The sequence below is a fragment of the Medicago truncatula genome, chromosome 8 (genome assembly GCF_003473485.1).
Source record: "Medicago truncatula cultivar Jemalong A17 chromosome 8, MtrunA17r5.0-ANR, whole genome shotgun sequence".
Classification (NCBI taxonomy): Eukaryota; Viridiplantae; Streptophyta; class Magnoliopsida; order Fabales; family Fabaceae; genus Medicago; species Medicago truncatula.
In genome coordinates, this window is record NC_053049.1 from 29712084 (window position 1) to 29730702 (window position 18619).

An 18619-nucleotide genomic window follows, 5' to 3' on the forward strand; every position below is an offset into this window, starting at 1 on the left:
ACTGATGCTTGTTCATTAAGCTTTCTCTTTTTCTTCTTTTTCCTTGCTTTCTTGAAGAATTCTTCATGATTCTTCTCTATTTATTCTTGATTCGTTCTCAAAAGAAGGTTGTAATACCGAGAATTGTTCTTGGCTTGATTTCGTATGGATGATTTCTTGAACCAATGAAGGCATAAAGTGATGGTAGAAGTGAGATTGTTGATGACAAAATTGATCTCAAACCACGGTAAACGGAATGACAAGTTTCATTGTTGAAGAAGAAAAAACTACTTTGAGGAAGGAGAAAGGGTGTGCAATGTTCCAATATCCAATTTTTTAGTGACTATATGATTTATTAGTTTTAACGGTTGCGGAACATTTTTTTTATTAATAAATATAAAAAAAAATACAGAACAAATATTTGTTACTGAGATAAATATTTGCTATTGATATATATAAAAAAAATACTCGACAACAGACGTATTAAAACAAATTTACATAAAAGTAAACACAATATCCTCATTTAAATCTTAGTAAAATTTTATGATAAATATTTTGTGAGTTTCGCTCAGTTGGTAAGGATATTGCATACTATATGTAGTGGTCAGAGATCAAATCCCGACATCCCATTTTTTCTTATTAAGAGTTTAATTTTTAGCCACTAAACTACTTCACAAAAAGACAATTAGATCAATTTAAGAATGAAGGAACAATTGGATGTCCATGCTTGATCTGTGATTGTCTAAACAGCGAAATTCCAGATGAAGTGAGAGATCACTTGTATAAGAAAGGGTTTAGGACAAATTATTTTTATTGGACATCACATGTTTGAGGCGTGCAGTAGTCACTCAGAAGGTTTGGAATCCTCTAGTTGAGTTGAGTTCTCGAACACGACCCGAGCGCTCAGGTCCAAATACTTTTCCAATTGCATCGTATGGATTAGCATACATTGTTGAAAAGGCACTAGACTCAACTGCGGATTTTTGATCTTCGGGCAAGTGATTTAAAACTTTAGCCTAGAAGTGGAAAGTTCAAGTCCTCAAACCAATTAAACGGGGTTTTAAAAAAAATTAGAAGTAGTCAAGCTCCTTCATTACTCTAAACAAACTTTAGTAGTAAATTTTAATTAGCAAAATTGTAGAAGTGAGTCTAGAGCTCTCTAGTTGAACCTATAAATATTTCTAGGTACTTGCATAATTGCATTTTGCATCAAACAATTCATAGAACACATTGTGGTACTCCGAATTGTGGGGTATCATGTTTGGAGTATCATGTTTATTTTGCATCTCAAATTTGTAGAACAACCAAAACCAAAATATTCTAGAAACAAGCTACAACACCTCATTACACTGATAAACCCCAAAAAAACACTCTGCCGCAACACCACAACAGAGCCGCACACTTAGCTATCATAGTACCAGCCCCAACAATGTAAACATTAATAACTTCTTAATGTATTTGCTTTCAACAATTATTATGACTTAATTTTATATTACCATTGGTCATAAACTTCACATTCACCTTCAAATGCATCAGTTATGATAATACATGGAAACTTCTATGGTACACTCACAATTTTGTGTGTATATCAACACAAAATTGAAAATAAACCTCGCCTTCAAATGCATCGGTCATAATAGTATAGGACTCAATGAACCTAATTCTGACCAGAGCAAGGCTCCTATAGGGTAGCTACAGCCCCCTATTTATTTCTGACAGATCTAGCAATAATCCTGGATGCCTCTCTCTTCTAACTGCCTACTCCTTATAAAGTGGAAAATGATTGGATGCTCTCCTCACTCTCTGCCACGTCACTGACTGCTAGCCACTATTAACCTTCTTACCCCTTCTAGAATATACTTGCCATATCTTGGGCCCCCCTTTTGTATCATGAATTAACTGTGACTGTGATTCATTCACTTGGGTCCTATCAAAGCCAAGAAGTGTATGTGTTTTTGGTATCATAAATGTAAAAGCCTTGTGCTTTTCCAATTGGTTTTGAATGAAGGTTAGTGTCCAATGTGATAGGGTCATCAAAAACTGCAATGTTACCAAAGTGAAATTGGGTTGCTAATTTTGTTAAATTAGCACCTTGTGGAGCTCTACTATTGAAGATGTTGCATTAGCTGCATTCATTCCATTGTAAATTATGTCATGAAAATAAAGGACTATGTTTTTGCATGGTGTGTATTGCTTTCTCTTGATTGGATTGGCTGAACTTAAAGAGAATTGGAATTTTGCCACCCTTTTTTTTTTCCCTTAGCTAGCTTTAAGAGAAAAAAAGAAGAAATGAACTTGGAGAGTAAGAAGGGACTATTTGGACTTGGTTTAGATTGTGATTCTGGTGCCCTTTTATAAGAGTTGAAGAAAAACAATTGTCATACATTGTTTTTTTTTTCAAAAATCTAGTGGCTGATTTTAGGAATTCCAATTTATATCCCGCTTCACAATTTTATTAATAGAAAAGGGTAAAATTAAGTTAATAGTGCAATGGGTTCCTTATTTTATTTTATATTAGCTCATAGAGCTAATATTGCACTATGAGCTCTCTTAATTTTATGAGATTGTTGGAAGTTTGAATCGAGTAGCAGGTCGTTTGCACTTCAATCTATTCCTCAAACAGAAGCTAAGAAATTAGAGTCTCTCCATAAATCTGCAGACAAAAGAAGGGGAAAAAGAAAATGAGAGTTGTAGGGGAAAAAAAGTGGAATTCGTAGATGAAAAGTGCCTTTGTTCTTAAAACCATCTTAAGAACATCTAAACATAACCCCATACAACCACAAGACCAAAACAGTAAAAACATAACAGCCTATGGTTTTATTGGTTAATTAGCACCCTTAATCCATTGGTCTGCATGCAACTTTCATTTGCCTATTTGATATATCTGTCAAGGCAACCTCATATTATACTAGCAACTTCACAGTTTCTTTCGTTTCATATTCAAAACATAAAACCAAATGTGCTAAAATCATGGCCATAAATCATAGATGTAATCTTGTAACGCCCTAGTTTATTTATTTAATTATTTTATTAAGTTTAGTGTTAATTTAGAATGATTTATTTAGATGATTGTGAAAACTCGGCCCAAATCCTCGGAATATCAAATAGTTGTGTCGTCCAATATGAATTTATGAAGTTTCCTGCTAAACTCTTTAGTTGGAATATTGTTTATTTTATTATGGCATTTACCATGTGGAGGGCCTCGCAGCCAGGATATTCCGCTATTAACATCATAGTCAGCAGCTATAGGGCCGCCACGATAACATCAAGTCAAATCCAAGTACTAATACATTAAATCCATTGAAATTCTGATACTATTTGTAGATATGATGTCAAAACTATACATTAATATGCAAATTTCATTACAGAACCCTTGTAAAGTACAAGTACTAAGCAGAAACAGGATACATAAGCTGCACTAGCAGCTAAGTCACGCGGAACGCAACAAAAACAAACACAAAATCACAACAAAAGCCAAACGGCAACAGGGAGAATATACACACAAAGCACAGCAACAACAGAACCAAACAGTATCATAGAACCAAGTTGATGCGTTTTCAAGAACCAAATATCTCACGCAATGCAGAAGAACTACATATCAAAGGCTTCTGATTCTGTTTTTCGGCATAAAATCTAACAAGAACTGAGCCAGCAACCTTCCATGCAAAGCCACATTTCCCAACATCTTTTTTGAAAATGGCATAGTCATAAGTAACGTGATACACAGCCAAAGCCTCGTTATAAATATCAGTGATACCCTTCGAACCATCCTCTACGTTAATAGCATCATCAAATTTCTGAAAGAAAAAAAAGACACCAATCAGCACCTCGGAGAAATGAGAACTTCTAGGGAAAGAAAAACTGAAAAATACTTACCTGCTTATACATCTTAATGACTTCATTTGCCTCTTCATTGGAATTCAATCGGTCACCATTTAAGGCATTACTCATATTATGCCTATACTCAAGATACAGTTTTCCCCACTTATGCTTAAAGTGCTCCGGTATATCAACATCAAAGCAGGGGTGTTTTCTAATTTCTGATAAATCTATTTATAGAGTTGCGAAAAGAGATGTTAATTAATTAAATAGATATTCTAATTTTCTAAAGATAAATTAATTGAGAAACAAATATTCTAAATTAAAATGGGGATGAACTAAAATCATTGGTTAAAGAAATGTCATTCACGCATACGGGTTTATACAAAGCGGAGCGAAGCTTTTCATTGAACCCAAGAAATAGAGAAGAATAACAATTAAAAAAACACAGGACAAAGAAAATAGAGAAGATTTATGCAAAAAAAACAAAATTTTTTGGTACAATGCTTAGAATATCAGACGAAAAAGTTATTATTTTTGTCGCTATCATTTTCGCTTACGCGCCGTTTTTAAAAAAAAATGCAACAATCGTGATACAACATTTTTACATAAAACAAATCAAAATAAATCAAGGAATTACGATGGGGGGCATTAGAAGATGAAGCCATGGATGAGAAGGGAAATGGACAATTTCATGTAAAGAGGAACTAATTGATTAATAAATAATTGATAAAAATATTTAATTAGTAACAGAAAATATTTAATTAATATTGTAAAGTTATTATTTTTGTAATTAATTGACTAACAAAAAATATTTAATTAATATTTGCAACGGTGATAAAAATATAATTGATTAATAACAGAAAATATTTAATTAGTATTGAAGTTTGAATAATTAATAATAACGTAATATATAGTCGTTTAACCAAAAGTCTCTTTAATTAGCACCCATGAAATAATCAACTAAGTTTGAAAAATTAATAATAACTAATGACACAATTTGAAATATGATAGAGAAATGACTACTGGAATTATAATTGTAAGGGAAACAAAGTACTGAATGTATTAATACGTGTCATAGCAGAAAGTTGTTTCAGCCACCTTTGAATGAAAAAGAAACTGAAAACTTGACTACAATAAGCACTTAAAATGAAGATAAGTTGTTTCTAAATTCCAATTCCAATTCTACTTATCAAATTTATAAAAACAAAGAGAATTGGAATTTAGAAACAGCTTATCTTCATTTTAAGTGCTTATTGTAGTCAAGTTTTCAGTTTCTTTTTCATTCAAAGGTGGTTGAAACAACTTTCTTCTACGACACGTATTAATACATTCAGTACTTTGTTTCCCTTACAATTATAATTCCAGTAGTCATTTCTCTATCATATTTCAAATTGTGTCATTAGTTATTATTAATTTTTCAAACTTAGTTGATTATTTCATGGGTGCTAATTAAAGAGACTTTTGGTTAAACGACTTTATATATTACGTTATTATTAATTATTCAAACTTCAATACTAATTAAAAAATTTCTGTTATTAATCAATTAATTATTTTCTGTTATTAATCAATTATTTTTATCACCGTTGCAAATATTAATTAAATATTTTTTGTTAGTCAATTAATTACAAAAATAATAACTTTACAATATTAATTAAATATTTTCTGTTACTAATTAAATAATTTTATCAATTATTTATTAATCAATTAGTTCCTCTTTACATGAAATTGTCCATTTCCCTTCTCATCCATGGCTTCATCTTCTAATGCCCCCCATCGTAATTCCTTGATTTATTTTGATTTGTTTTATGTAAAAATGTTGTATCACGATTGTTGCATTTTTTTTTAAAAACGGCGCGTAAGCGAAAATGATAGCGACAAAAATAATAACTTTTTCGTCTGATATTCTAAGCATTGTACCAAAAAATTTTGTTTTTTTTGCATAAATCTTCTCTATTTTCTTTGTCCTGTGTTTTTTTAATTGTTATTCTTCTCTATTTCTTGGGTTCAATGAAAAGCTTCGCTCCGCTTTGTATAAACCCGTATGCGTGAATGACATTTCTTTAACCAATGATTTTAGTTCATCCCCATTTTAATTTAGAATATTTGTTTCTCAATTAATTTATCTTTAGAAAATTAGAATATCTATTTAATTAATTAACATCTCTTTTCGCAACTCTATAAATAGATTTATCAGAAATTAGAAAACACCCCTGCTTTGATGTTGATATACCTAAACCTATAAATTTGGAAGAAAGAAAATCAAAAACCCTAAATCCTAGCATCTAATTGGTAAGTTATGTGATTATTAAGAATAAAATGGAAAGATAAGAAGAACCTTGGAGGGAATCAATTTAACCACACCAGCAGAACAGAGAAACAGAAATTGATGCATATAAAGGCAGCAACAATAACACAAATCCACAAAAGAGCTTCAGATTAGCGGCCGCTATTTCCGCTTCTCTAAATAGCGGAAAAGCGGCCTTATAGCATAGCAGAGAGGTGGTCTGACGCCACGCTATAGCGTGCTATAGCGCCGCTATTAACATCATAGCTATACATTGTAACATCATACCTTTGTTGACATTGCCATTGAAGAGGAGCCTCTTGCACCAAATTATCACCACTACAGAAACACACACACACAAAGTCAAAACCCAATTAAAAAATCAATTAAAAAACTCAATTTTAAGCACATTCATACAAATACAAATTAATCAGAATCACATAAACCCTAATTTAATTGATCACTCTAACAAACTCAAATCCATTGATTCCTGTGTAAAATTTAGGTCTTAGCAACACAATCTTAAGTTTATCATTCTAAAACAGTTAATTAATCATTGTCAGATTACAATTATCATGCAAACGTACAGACATAAGGCTATTTGTTCTGTCCCAATTATGAAGAATAAATTCTGTCCAAAAAGTGCAGACATAAGAACAATGCAGCAGACTAGATTTTGTAGAGAACTTCTCATCCTATAATTTCATTACAATTCAGACTATGAGTCAAGTATTACACCCATAATCAAGCCATAACAAGTTACTTCTTTTGTTATGATAATGCAGGGAATAAAAGTTATTAATTCCCAATTTTAAGTCTTAAACACAGGAAAATTTCACAAAGCTGTTGAGATAGAGGAACTGCAAATCTAGCATAATCAATTTTATAATCATGTCTTCTGCAAATTGTAATACTACTCCAGATGATAGTAGAGATATTGTTGAAACCAAATTGCAATGCAGTCACAAAAGGAATGAATTCTGCTATATATCAATCCATTATTCTATCCTAAGAGAAGAACAACAGCTCAACACAACAAGCCAACCAATTTGAATCAAATCTAAATAACCCCCAAATTAAATATACTCTTTCATACTCTAAAACCTATAAAAATTGTAGATTTAGAAAAAGTGTACCTGCAGTGACAACTTAACAAAACAGAGAGAGAGAGAGAGAGAGAGAGAGAGAGAGATGCGGTGCCGGTGAGTGAGAGCTGCGTGCGAGAGAGACGAGAGAGTGAGCGGTGTGAGAGAGCGAGAGAGTGAGAACGGTGTGGTGTGTTAGGGCTTGTTTGGTTCATGCTATATATATTTGAAAGCGTAAACTAAACGAATTGGCATTGCGCCCCAAGCCTTTTTTTTTTTTTTTTTTAACATTATATATAATTGTTTGTTTCCATGCTTCCAAATGCATCTATGTTTTTTCTTTTAATTTTATTTTTTATTTTTCTCTCTTTACCTTCTCTTTTATTTTCCTTTTAATTTCTCATACTTTTATTTATTTATTTTACTTAAACTTATTTTTTAAGTTGTTAAATATTAAAAATGCGCCCAATCGAGCGAGAGAAGATAGGTCTACCAATCTTGTGACCATTTTTGACTTGCCAAACAAAAAAAATTTATTGGAAATATCTAAATAAACGCTGGTTTAGGAAGAATATGCCAGAACAGAATTTCGAATTGTTGATTGATCGACAGAGTTAATTTAGGTTTTGGCTGAAACTCTATTTATGACTAAGTTTTATATAAAATCAAGTTTTTAATTATTTTTTATAAAATAACTAAGTGTTTAGAATTTTAAAAATAATTTCTACCTATCTTCTCTCGCTCGATTGGGCGCATTTTTAATATTTAACAACTTAAAAAATATGTTTAAGTAAAATAAAATAAAACAAATAAAAAAAAGTATGAGAAATTAAAAGGAAAATAAAAGAGAAGGTAAAGAGAGAAAAATAAAAAATAAAATTAAAAGAAAAAACATAGATGCATTTGGAAGCATGGAAACAAACAATTATATATAATGTTAAAAAAAAAAAAAAAAAAAAAAAAAAAAAAAGGCCTGGGGCGAGGGGGATTCGAACCCCAGACCTCAATTACATTAAACCAATGTCTTAACCACTGGGATATTGTGCAATATTTCTGCAAATTGAGCTAAGCTCACGCGATATTCATGATAAATTTTAAAAACTTTTATATTTCTTAGACATTTATCTAGCAGCAAATTGAATTTGCTAAGTTAGGAGTGCTTGCATGAATCGGGTAAAAATGCGCGGCAAACCAAGATTGAAGGAGAAGAATAACACTTGTCCTGTTAACGAACCCAAAGAAACATAGCAAGAATCTAATCACACACAAAAAACGTAAAAACAAAATCTATCTATGTCTCTCTTTTTACCTAAAATTAAGAAACCATACAACACAGAGAGATTATAGGATTAGTTATTAAGATTTTGCAAAAACCAACAATTTTTTCTTTTTTTCTTTTTTCATTTTTGTTGCATTCCGAGAAGAACAAACAAAATCTATTTCTATTCCATCTGAGCTGGCAATTCTGTTCTGTTTACGGCAGAACTTGCGCAGTTCGACCAATAATCCAATGTCCGAACAAAAAATATCTTTAATTATCATTGTTCTTTCTCAAAACCCAGTTTTAATGTTTTTCTTTCCATAACATAAAACATTTTCATCATTTTCATAAAAAACTTTTTCAAAAAAATAAACTGTTTCTGTTCCATTTTTATATTTTTCTCGCAATTCGTTGCGAGAAAAATCATCTTGTTATGGCTCCAAATCTCAATAGTAATAGCAAGGTTTCTGCTTCTTCTTCTTCTGCATCTTCTATTTTATCTTTTTCTTCTCCATTTTTACCTTTATTTGAAAATAAGAAAGATCCTGGCAAAAAAAAGGATGACAAGGATAAAGACAAGGACAAAGCGCAATCACCATCTAAGTCCGATCCTCCGGAAAGTTCTCCGTCACACTCGCCACCACCACCAAAGCCTCATTCACCGCCTAAAGTTTTACCTCCACCACCGTCACCACCACTACCGTCACCACCACCACCCTCTCCACCACCAAACTCACCTCCACCACCATCACCGCCACCTCCGTCGTTATCTCCATCTCCAGCTTTACCTCCTCCACCACCATTGCCCAATGTGCAATATTCTGCTTCTGCTTTATCATCTCCTCCTAATTCTCTCCGTAAACAACCACCTCCGTCACTGCCTCCCCCGGAGAAATCTCCTACATCTTCATCATCATCATCATCATCATCATCATCGTCCTCTTCTTCTTCTTCTTCTACATCCTCGAAGGATTCGCCACATAAAGCAATGCATGCAAAATCAGGGAGTTCTCATTCCTCTGGCCACACGCCCGGTGAAATAGCTGCTTATGCCATTGCCGCAGTTTTGGTTGTCGCCATAGTTGTGGCAGCTGTTTTTTTTGCGTTTAGGAAGAAGAAAACGAAAGGGGATGCATATGTTGGACCCTATATACCACCCCCTGGTAGCTTCCACATTAAATCAAGTAATGATTTTGTCTCAATTTTATAGTTATTCATTTCCCTCTTACAATATTTGAATTTCGCAGTCATGTTTTTAAAATTACACAATTGCAATTACACTTTGAATTTTTATATTGCAGTAAAATGCAGGTATGCGGCCAAAGCAGCTGTAGTTACAGTTGTGACTTGTGATGTTGTTGTGAAAATTTTATAACCATTATATTGCAGTTGTGGATTGAAATTTAAAACCTTCCCATTTATACCTGTATAAACATCAATGTTATAGACAGTAGACACATTTTTATATTGTTGTTATGGTTTTAAATTACCATTAACAATTCGCGACAAGTCCCACCCTCGTCAGCATTTTTTTTCAATATCAAATATAGTCTGGTTTTAAATTTTCAGACTATACTTCCAAGGTTTTAAACTATGGTTGTACTAACAGTCGCATCAGGACATTTGTCATTGTGAAGAAACACAATCAACTGATCAAGTTCAGATGAAGTAGTCTTTTTTAAAATCTCTAACTGCGACCGTATTATAAAACCTTGGAAGTATAGTCTGGTAGCAATTACGGTCACTCATAATCTCATGCTTTCGGTCTGATAACTAAACGCAGTCTGAAATTTAAAACCTTAAACACAACTATTTATGTGTTTCAAGATATATTAAAACATTTTCAGTACTATCCTAAGTTTTTTTTATTGATTGCATGGTGTATCCTGATTAAAACCTGATATTGGCCATCAGGTGCTAATGGACATTACTATGTACAGCAACCTTCCCCTGGAAACATCTATGGCAATGTGAACGTTGAAGGACGCAACACGAAGCACTTGGGAGGAGGAGGAGGTCCTTTAGATCCGGCGCAGCCAATAAGTGCTCAGATAGCTTTTACTTATGACATGGTAATGGAAATAACAAATGCATTTTCTAGTCAAAATGTGATAGGGCAAGGAGGATTTGGGTGTGTTTACAAGGGTTGGTTGCCGGACGGAAAAGAAGTGGCAGTCAAGACTCTTAAGGCTGGTAGCGGGCAGGGAGATAGGGAGTTCAGGGCCGAAGTGGAGATCATTAGCCGTGTTCATCATCGGCATTTGGTATCGTTGGCTGGTTATTGTATATCTGAGGAGCAAAGAGTGCTTATCTACGAGTTTGTTCCTAATGGAAATCTTCATCATCACTTGCATGGTAATGTGAGTTTCCCTTTATTTTCCTTACAAAAATTAAGAAAATAGAGTTTATATATGTTCGAAAGCCGCCTTAGTTGGTTGCTGCCGACCCTTTTTTTGGACCGATTCGTTGTTAATCTTATGCATCTTTATTGTGTTGGGTGTGTGAGGATGAGTATAGTCTCACGTCGTTTAGAGATGACATAAATAGTCTGGTAGTTCTCATCTTACAAATCGGTTTTGTGAGATCGAGTTATTCATTAAACCTAAATTATAATATATATTTTTCTCTATATGTGATTTGGTGCTTTATATATATGTGTGTTATAGCAGGAAGTGGAATGCCAGTGTTGGCTTGGGACAAGAGGCTAAAGATAGCTATTGGTGCTGCAAAAGGCCTGGCATATCTGCATGAGGACTGTAAGTTTCTTTTGCAGTTTTATTATTGGATCACATGTTTTTATAGTTGAATACATATATGATTTTAAAAATTTACTTAGAAAAACTGAATTGCACAATTAATATGATACGTGTGCATTTTGTATGAATAACTAAAGTATTTTATGTATCTCTAGGCAGCCAAAAGATTATTCACAGAGATATTAAATCCGCCAACATACTATTGGATGATGCTTTTGAAGCACAGGTATATGTACACACCTTGTTTTGTTGTATTTTTTTTAATCAAAACATAATCGCTCCAAATGCGAATTCTTGAATCTTGATGCAAATTGTTAATTCACGCTTGTTTTTAACAAAGGTTGCAGATTTTGGACTTGCAAAGCTAGCTGATGCTGCCCATACGCATGTATCAACCAGGGTTATGGGTACCTTTGGGTAGGATTCTACTGACTCTTGACATAAATAATAGACACTAATGTATATAGTCCTTTAAAGAGGTGTACGTTAGAAAAGAAATTGGATTGGAAATTTTAACAACTGAATATTTTGTCATAAATTTCTAGTTTGAAGAAGGAAATACATTTTAAAGTGAGTTAATCCAAATGTACCCAAGATTTTAATTGAGATAACTGTCACAATCACAATCCTAGATGTTGCGAGGAATCACATTCAAATACAATAGATGTAAACCTTAACTGCAGCCATGGAGATATCACGCAGTCCAGGTCATGGTTGCGGACATTCACTTCAAAACATTTTGCTGAACCATCTACTAAAATAAAACTCTGTTAATGTTTTGGGTTAGCAAGTTTAAATTCACGCATAACATAATGCTAGTTTAAAGATAAGATAGATTTCAATTTCAATAAGATCTGGCTCAAGTTATCTTGGATCCATAGATATATAGTTTAATAATTTTTTTTGAGGGAAGTTTAATAATATAAATTGAATGTTTCTTTTCCCACCCTATCAGTTTATCGTGCGCCCTATGCATTTCGGATTATAGAATCCGAATGGCATAAATACCCCATAAAATCTCCAAAACCACGTTGAAATAATTCGGATTTTAGAATCCGAATAGCACGCACGAGAAACTCATAGGGTGGAAAAAGTAATGGCCATTTATATTTTCCACAAAACCTTCTCTAGTGATGCCTAATGAAATTGCTACGCTAATAAACAAACTCTTTATGGCTTCTATTTGCAGGTACATGGCTCCAGAGTATGCAACAAGTGGAAAATTAACGGATAGATCAGATGTTTTCTCATTTGGGGTTGTCCTCCTTGAGCTTGTAACTGGAAGAAAACCAGTTGATGAAAGTAGGCCTTTGGGAGATGAGAGTTTGGTTGAGTGGGTAACAAACTACACCCTTATCTAATTTTTTTGTATGCTGATGTTATACATAAGCATTTAAGAGACTGTTCGGAAGAGTCTGCGAAAACAACTTATGACACCTCCATAAGTTGTTTTCAGCTCATTTCTACTTTGTTCAAATATATTTATATCAACACTAGTATTCTGTTTTTCTTATGAGATTGTCTTGTGTCCACAGGCTCGACCACAACTTATCCATGCTTTTGAGACACGCGAGTTTGGTGAACTAGTAGACCCGAGACTAGAAAAACACTACGTGGAGAGTGAAATGTTCAGAATGGTAGAGGCAGCTGCAGCTTGTGTTCGCCACTCAGCTCCTAAACGACCTCGTATGTCTCAGGTGATTATAAAATACATGTATGTTTCAATTAGTGTATGTTTGATTTCACAGTGGAAAATATCATAATAGATTTTGATCTTGTCAAACGTTACCTGGCCATGTCAGGTAAGAATGACAAAATTGATTTTATCTTCAAACCTCAATTTGGCCAGATGAAAAACATTTAACCATAAATCACATTACTTCAGACTTAATAAGCTTGTTCTTGAATGTCTAATATCATATAGTTGCATGATATAATTCCAGGTGGTAAGAGCATTAGACACTGGAGATGAAGTATTCGATTTATCAAACGGAGTGAAATATGGTCAGAGCACTGTTTATGATTCTCGACAGTATGACAAAGACATCATGCTATTCAGGAGGATGGGCAATGGCAGCTATGTTGATTCTGAATTATCAATATACAGTGGAGAATCCAGTGTTTCAAGAGAACATTCGAGATCCCATCATGCATGGATGCACAGCGGTTCGAGTACCGAGTCAGAATCAAGAGCATTCAATAGGAATAGAAACAGTACTGAATAAATACAAAAGAAATGCATAATGTGACACTCAAAAAATAGGCACAATCAAGTTGGAGTAATGAATTTCACAGAATTCTCCTACTGGAGGCCTTGAACTGCAGGATCATAACACAGCATGCTTTTCGTATTACAAGGACTGACAAGAATTTGAGCTAGAATCAATACTGTATAAAAGCATTACTTAAACTCTTTCCTCCCTCCAATTTTTGTTCTATTTAGTTTCCCGTTTCGTTTTTTAATATTAGGGGATGATGGCAGCTTGTAAAAAGATAAGTTTTTGAGGATACTCCTTAATCATTAGTAATAGAGATCTCTAATTGTTGTTGGATTCAGAAGATTTGAAATTCTTAAATGTACATTAGATGTAAAGTGTTAATCAAAATATAAGTAGTTTTTATAGTGATATGATGGCCTATTTTTCGATTCTAAATTCCGCAACATTTGAGTTTGGCGTCTTTTTGCAATTTTAGCGGCTCACAAGCTTTGTAGCATAATCATTGTAAATTTGTAAGAAAATAGTCGATTGCCCGTTTACAAATCCAAGAAAAAATGAATATTCAATTTATGTTTTAGTCCAACTTTTTCTATGAAGTTGTGGTGTTTCTATTTACAGATAATAACCAATTTTCAGCGAACGAGTTTATAGATAATAACGACACCATCATTTTTCTCAACTTCTTAATTGCTTTGTCTGTCATTACCTTGTTTGGTGCATCAAATACTCTCTAAGTTTCTTCGGATGAATATCCTGCGCAGTTGCCTGTAGGACAAAATTTAACCTCGTTACAATAGAAACGGCATCTTATGAACCTATGGGTAGGATAGAGAATCAATGCTTTCAGGGCATTAGTTTTGATCCACCTAGTCTTTAAATATGGAGGTTGCATTTAGTTTCCATGAATGAAATCTCTAGATTTTAAAAATTGTCTATGGCTCTGTTTGATAAAAAGTAGAAGATAAGCTTGTTGATAATGAATGAGATTATCGTAGATAGTGGATAAGCTATATATTCGATTTGAAGTGTTCGGTTAATTAAATTAGTCATTGAATTAACTGATAAATATAAATTGGCTTAGAGAATATATTTTTAATTAATATTTAAAAAATTTCAATTAAGATAGTGAGGATAAAAATGATCCGTTGTAAGCTATAAGCTCAAATACTACTTGAAGTGGCATCTCAAAAATTGTTATAAGCTTGTGAAAAGAAAGCACTTGAAGATCGTAAAGAAAGACTATTACCAAAACAGCTATATTTTGATCATACGAACTCATATTCTATAAGCTATTTGTTACAAGCTAGCGGGTTTGTCTTCCCAAACATAGCCTAATCATTGTTTGGAAGGAAGGTACAAATGGATTTCCTGTCTAATTTAAATGCTCAAACTGGAATGAGAAAACTGGAATGTGATTCATGGTGATTCTTATTTATACTATATTTATGCACTTAACTATTAGAATTTAGACCCTTACCTCAACCATAAGAATGTTCAGAACTTTGCCATCAAATGTGGTCATGTTTGCACTTAACACATGCAGTCCATATGAATCTATTGCTTTCATCAACCTTGAAAACACACCTTGCTTCTGCTCACAGCACAACTTAATCATGAAATCTTTTCCGGCGATATGATTCACTTCTACTTGCAACTAAGAAAATATTAAAAGATTATATTAGGTGTCCAAGAAAAGAAGCAATAAAATTCAGTTTCATGATCCATGACATAGTAAAAAAACAATGAAACTGTTATTGTGCACATTTTGTGTACCTCCATCTGTGTCTTTCTAGTGGAATCAGACGAACATTGATTAAGATCAATGAGAGGTAGGTTTCTGGTTCCTTCTGCAAGTTCTTTGTCTTTCTCACAGTCCTCAACTTCTAAAGCCTTGACCTCTTCTTGAAGTTCCGTCTCTTGCCTCTGCAATTCCATTATATATTCAATCGCATCCTCAAGAATTGCTACTCTGTCCATCTGCCAAAATTGAGACGATTAGATACCTAGTGCATGTTCAGATCAATAATCAATTTGACGATATAAAGCTGACACCGTAATTTTGTTGAAGCTTCAAAGTATAACTTTTGCCAAAATCGTGGTGATCCAATGTAATTTTGGCTAATTCACCGTCAACCAAACAGACACTTGTGCAAAATTATTAGTGAAAAGTATTACATTCATGCTATTGAGTTAAACAATTTAGATATACCTTGGTTATATTCGGGACTAGAGACCTTAGAGTAAAAAGCCCTTGTTTTATTCTGTTCCTCCTATTCCTCTCAGTGATAAGATTTTTAGCATGATACACTTTCTCTCGAGGCTCCTTAACAATATTTTCTTTATTTTCTTCGCCATTTCCACAATCGACACTCGAACTACAACGTTTCACTGGAATTTTATTGTGTTTGTGACTTTTAAGTGGTTGATTCAAATATTCAAGAGGAATCAAGCAACCATAGTTTGAATCAAATGTTAAGTGCTCAGTTGAAGGATTAGATTCACCAAAGTGTCCTTCCATGCTAAAATTGAAGTTCGTGTTGGCATAGCTATGTGCCGATATGGCTTCTTGCTTTATAGAGACACAACAGTGTGCTGATATGAACTTCATGATATTTATATCTTCGGGAATCTGAGGAAGATAAACACTTGATTAATTTTAAAATTTTCAATCATTTTAAAACAGAGGGTAATCCAATAAGTACCAAGATTTGTATCTTACATGCTTTGCAGTGAAAAGCTCAACAAGACCGCCAATAATAGGGATTAAAACTTGAGTTCCAACTGAGTCCTATCAAAACATTAACAGTTAAAAATCAATTATATGATAAACACTTATGATATAAGTTCTTAATTAAGCTGATTTCTACACACACAAATTAATTTACCTCATGGATAAGCCATCTTGGTTGTTGTGATATTGCTACCTCTGCATGGACACTGTAGAACAAATACTTTTCTTTAGTCTTTCCTTTCAATGATTAAATATAGAAAATTGATATTCAATGCAATGCAAACAATTAAAGAGAGAAAGAGTAAGACCTAGAATAAAGAGACATTGTAAAAGGAAGCTTGGCAAGAGCTTCACAAGTCTTGGTTTTAACTCGATGATGAAAAAGGGTATCCCTACAAATGGAAGCCAAATTATTTTCTTCACAAATTTCCTCTTTCAACTTCACTTTCTCAATGTTTCCACCACAGCAGCAACAACCTAACCACTCAATAAACCTACACAAGAGAAAAATTGGATCAAAAAGACACGGATGCTAGACACGACACAGAACACGTCTAATCTGAGGAGTATATGTGCTTGATAGCAATTTAGAAATGAATAACAAAATGGGTTTTTTGTACCTAGTTGGATCATTTCCATATTTCCAAACAACAACATAATCCCAAGCTTTGGTCTCAACAAAGGGTCTAAGAAATTCAACAACACCCATAATAAAACTATTTGTTTCCTCCTTTGAATGCGACTTAGTAATTTTTCAGTGTGGCTTTTGTATATACACCTTTATAGCTGACCCTTTTTAACAGATTTTATCTCTTGATTTGAAGCACATGGTAGACGAAAAGTTTGTTAATCAATTAGGAAGACTTATGTATGTCATCAGTACTACCATATCTTTGTGACAGTAGGAATCCGGATTTTTGGGACCACAAGTTGTTTTTGACTATGGTCATATTTACATAAACAACTTATTTATAGCTTATAACACAAGCGCTTAATATAATAAGCTCTTACGCAAGCTAATTTTATAGTAAAAAGTTTTTGTTATGGTGTCTATAGCAAAAGATAAAATTAAAATGTTTTTTAATATGTTATAAGTTGCTTTCACTAGCTGTAACTTATGAAAATAAGCTGAATAAGATTAAGAAAAATCTCATAGTATATTTAACGAAAATGCTAACTAGTGATCCAAAGACATTGGTTAAGCATCCAAAACAAGCAAGTTTTTATAAAAAAGTTGTGTAACCATGACTTGGTAAAAAATAACCTCTAATATTTCCGTAGAATTCTTAACCAATGCCCTGAAAGCACTAGTTAACACAACCCAATATTTAAACAACTAGCAATAACATCCAAAATTTCATTGAAAGCAACCCACAATTATTATATTATCTCTATATTCTTACACTTTACTTGTTTTGTTATGTGACTATAATAGATTTTACATGAATCGATTTTGTAAAATTATTTTTAATTAAAGGGTTAATAGGTCTTTACCCCCCTGTAATATAGGGCACTTTTGGTTTTGGCCCCTGTAAAAATTTTTTTTTAGATTCCGTCCTTGTAAAATGAAGATTCTTCAAGATTGCCCCCTGAGCCCTGTGACTCAGCAGAATCTATGATGTGGCGCCTACATGGCTTTTTCTTTTTATTTTTTATTTTTTTTTGCTTGCCACGTGTAAAAAATAGTTTACACTTCATTTTTATTTAAAAAAATTAAAATAAAAAATACAATTTAAAAAACCGAAAATCATATTTTAAAAAATCTGAAAATTAATTTCCAAAATTTTAAAAAATCTGAAAAAATTCAAACTATTTTTTTAAATCGAAAAAAAATTAGATTTTTTTTCCAAAAATTAAAAAACATTAGATTTTTTTCCGAAATAGAAAATTGTCTTATCTTTTTCGAAATTAAAAAACATTCAAATTTTTTTCGAAATAAAAAAGTTTTTTTAATTTTTTCTACAAAGAATGAAAATTCTGAAAATATTTTAATTTTTAAAAATTTGGATATAAATGTTTTTAAATTCCAAATATTTAATCTGGAAAAAAAAATTGATTTTATTTAAATTTTTAAAATCTTAACTTCAGATATTTTCGAAAATTTTAAATTTAGAAAAAATTCTGATTTGTTTTTGAATTTTTTTATAAAATCCAGTTTTTTTTTTTTAAAATACTTCCTAATTTCAGAAAAAAAAAATGATTTTATTTTTATTTTTTTAAATAAAAAATAAATTCGTAAAAATTCAGGAATAAATTTTTTGAATTTTTTTTCTAAATGCTAACTTAATATATTTCCCATCAATGACAGGAAAACCCATATGGTATACCGTTTCCATTCTCAAACTTAATATATTTCCAAATTTTCCAAAAAATTATATTAAATTTAAAAAAAAAAATCCGAATTAAATTAAAATTATAAAATTTGGAAAAAAAAAGTATTATCTAATTTTTTTGAAATTGTAAAAAATATTTGAATTTTTTT

At 32.4% G+C, this 18619-nt stretch overlaps 3 protein-coding genes across 3 annotated transcripts; 1 reads left to right on the forward strand and 2 right to left on the reverse strand.

Annotated features, from left to right (window-relative positions):
- Positions 1-3347: 3347 nt before the first annotated feature.
- Positions 3348-4072, reverse strand: LOC120577702 (probable RNA-dependent RNA polymerase 5). Its single transcript, XM_039829500.1, has 2 exons — positions 3856-4072; positions 3348-3776 (listed from the first exon to the last, which is right to left on the reverse strand). Exons 1-2 carry the CDS (start codon positions 3928-3930, stop codon positions 3537-3539), a joined length of 315 nt encoding a protein of 104 aa, XP_039685434.1. The 5' UTR covers positions 3931-4072; the 3' UTR covers positions 3348-3536.
- A 4599-nt stretch (positions 4073-8671) lies between these two features.
- Positions 8672-13758, forward strand: LOC25501347 (proline-rich receptor-like protein kinase PERK13). Its single transcript, XM_039829429.1, has 8 exons — positions 8672-9615; positions 10346-10786; positions 11101-11187; positions 11343-11413; positions 11528-11604; positions 12377-12524; positions 12723-12884; positions 13131-13758. Exons 1-8 carry the CDS (start codon positions 8865-8867, stop codon positions 13410-13412), a joined length of 2019 nt encoding a protein of 672 aa, XP_039685363.1. The 5' UTR covers positions 8672-8864; the 3' UTR covers positions 13413-13758.
- A 189-nt stretch (positions 13759-13947) lies between these two features.
- On the reverse strand, positions 13948-17075 carry LOC25501348 (transcription factor bHLH90). Its single transcript, XM_013590539.3, has 8 exons — positions 16758-17075; positions 16446-16631; positions 16292-16343; positions 16126-16194; positions 15616-16035; positions 15180-15383; positions 14884-15060; positions 13948-14171 (listed from the first exon to the last, which is right to left on the reverse strand). The coding sequence occupies exons 1-8, from the start codon at positions 16844-16846 to the stop codon at positions 14109-14111; spliced, it is 1260 nt and encodes a 419-aa protein (XP_013445993.1). The 5' UTR covers positions 16847-17075; the 3' UTR covers positions 13948-14108.
- Between the last annotated feature and the right edge of the window lie 1544 nt (positions 17076-18619).

Coding starts and splice junctions, on each gene's coding strand:
- LOC120577702 (XM_039829500.1), bottom strand. CDS start 3,930: ATGAGTAATGCCTTAAATGGTGACCGATTGAATTCCAATGAAGAGGCA. Junction 3,777..3,855: donor TCATTAAGATGTATAAGCAG/GTAAGTATTTTT, acceptor TTTTTCTTTCAG/AAATTTGATGATGCTATTAA.
- LOC25501347 (XM_039829429.1), top strand. CDS start 8,865: ATGGCTCCAAATCTCAATAGTAATAGCAAGGTTTCTGCTTCTTCTTCT. Junction 11,188..11,342: donor GGCATATCTGCATGAGGACT/GTAAGTTTCTTT, acceptor ATGTATCTCTAG/GCAGCCAAAAGATTATTCAC. Junction 12,525..12,722: donor ATGAGAGTTTGGTTGAGTGG/GTAACAAACTAC, acceptor TTGTGTCCACAG/GCTCGACCACAACTTATCCA.
- LOC25501348 (XM_013590539.3), bottom strand. CDS start 16,846: ATGGGTGTTGTTGAATTTCTTAGACCCTTTGTTGAGACCAAAGCTTGG. Junction 16,632..16,757: donor TATGGAAATGATCCAACTAG/GTACAAAAAACC, acceptor TCTCTTGTGTAG/GTTTATTGAGTGGTTAGGTT. Junction 14,172..14,883: donor TGAACATTCTTATGGTTGAG/GTAAGGGTCTAA, acceptor TTTGTCCTACAG/GCAACTGCGCAGGATATTCA.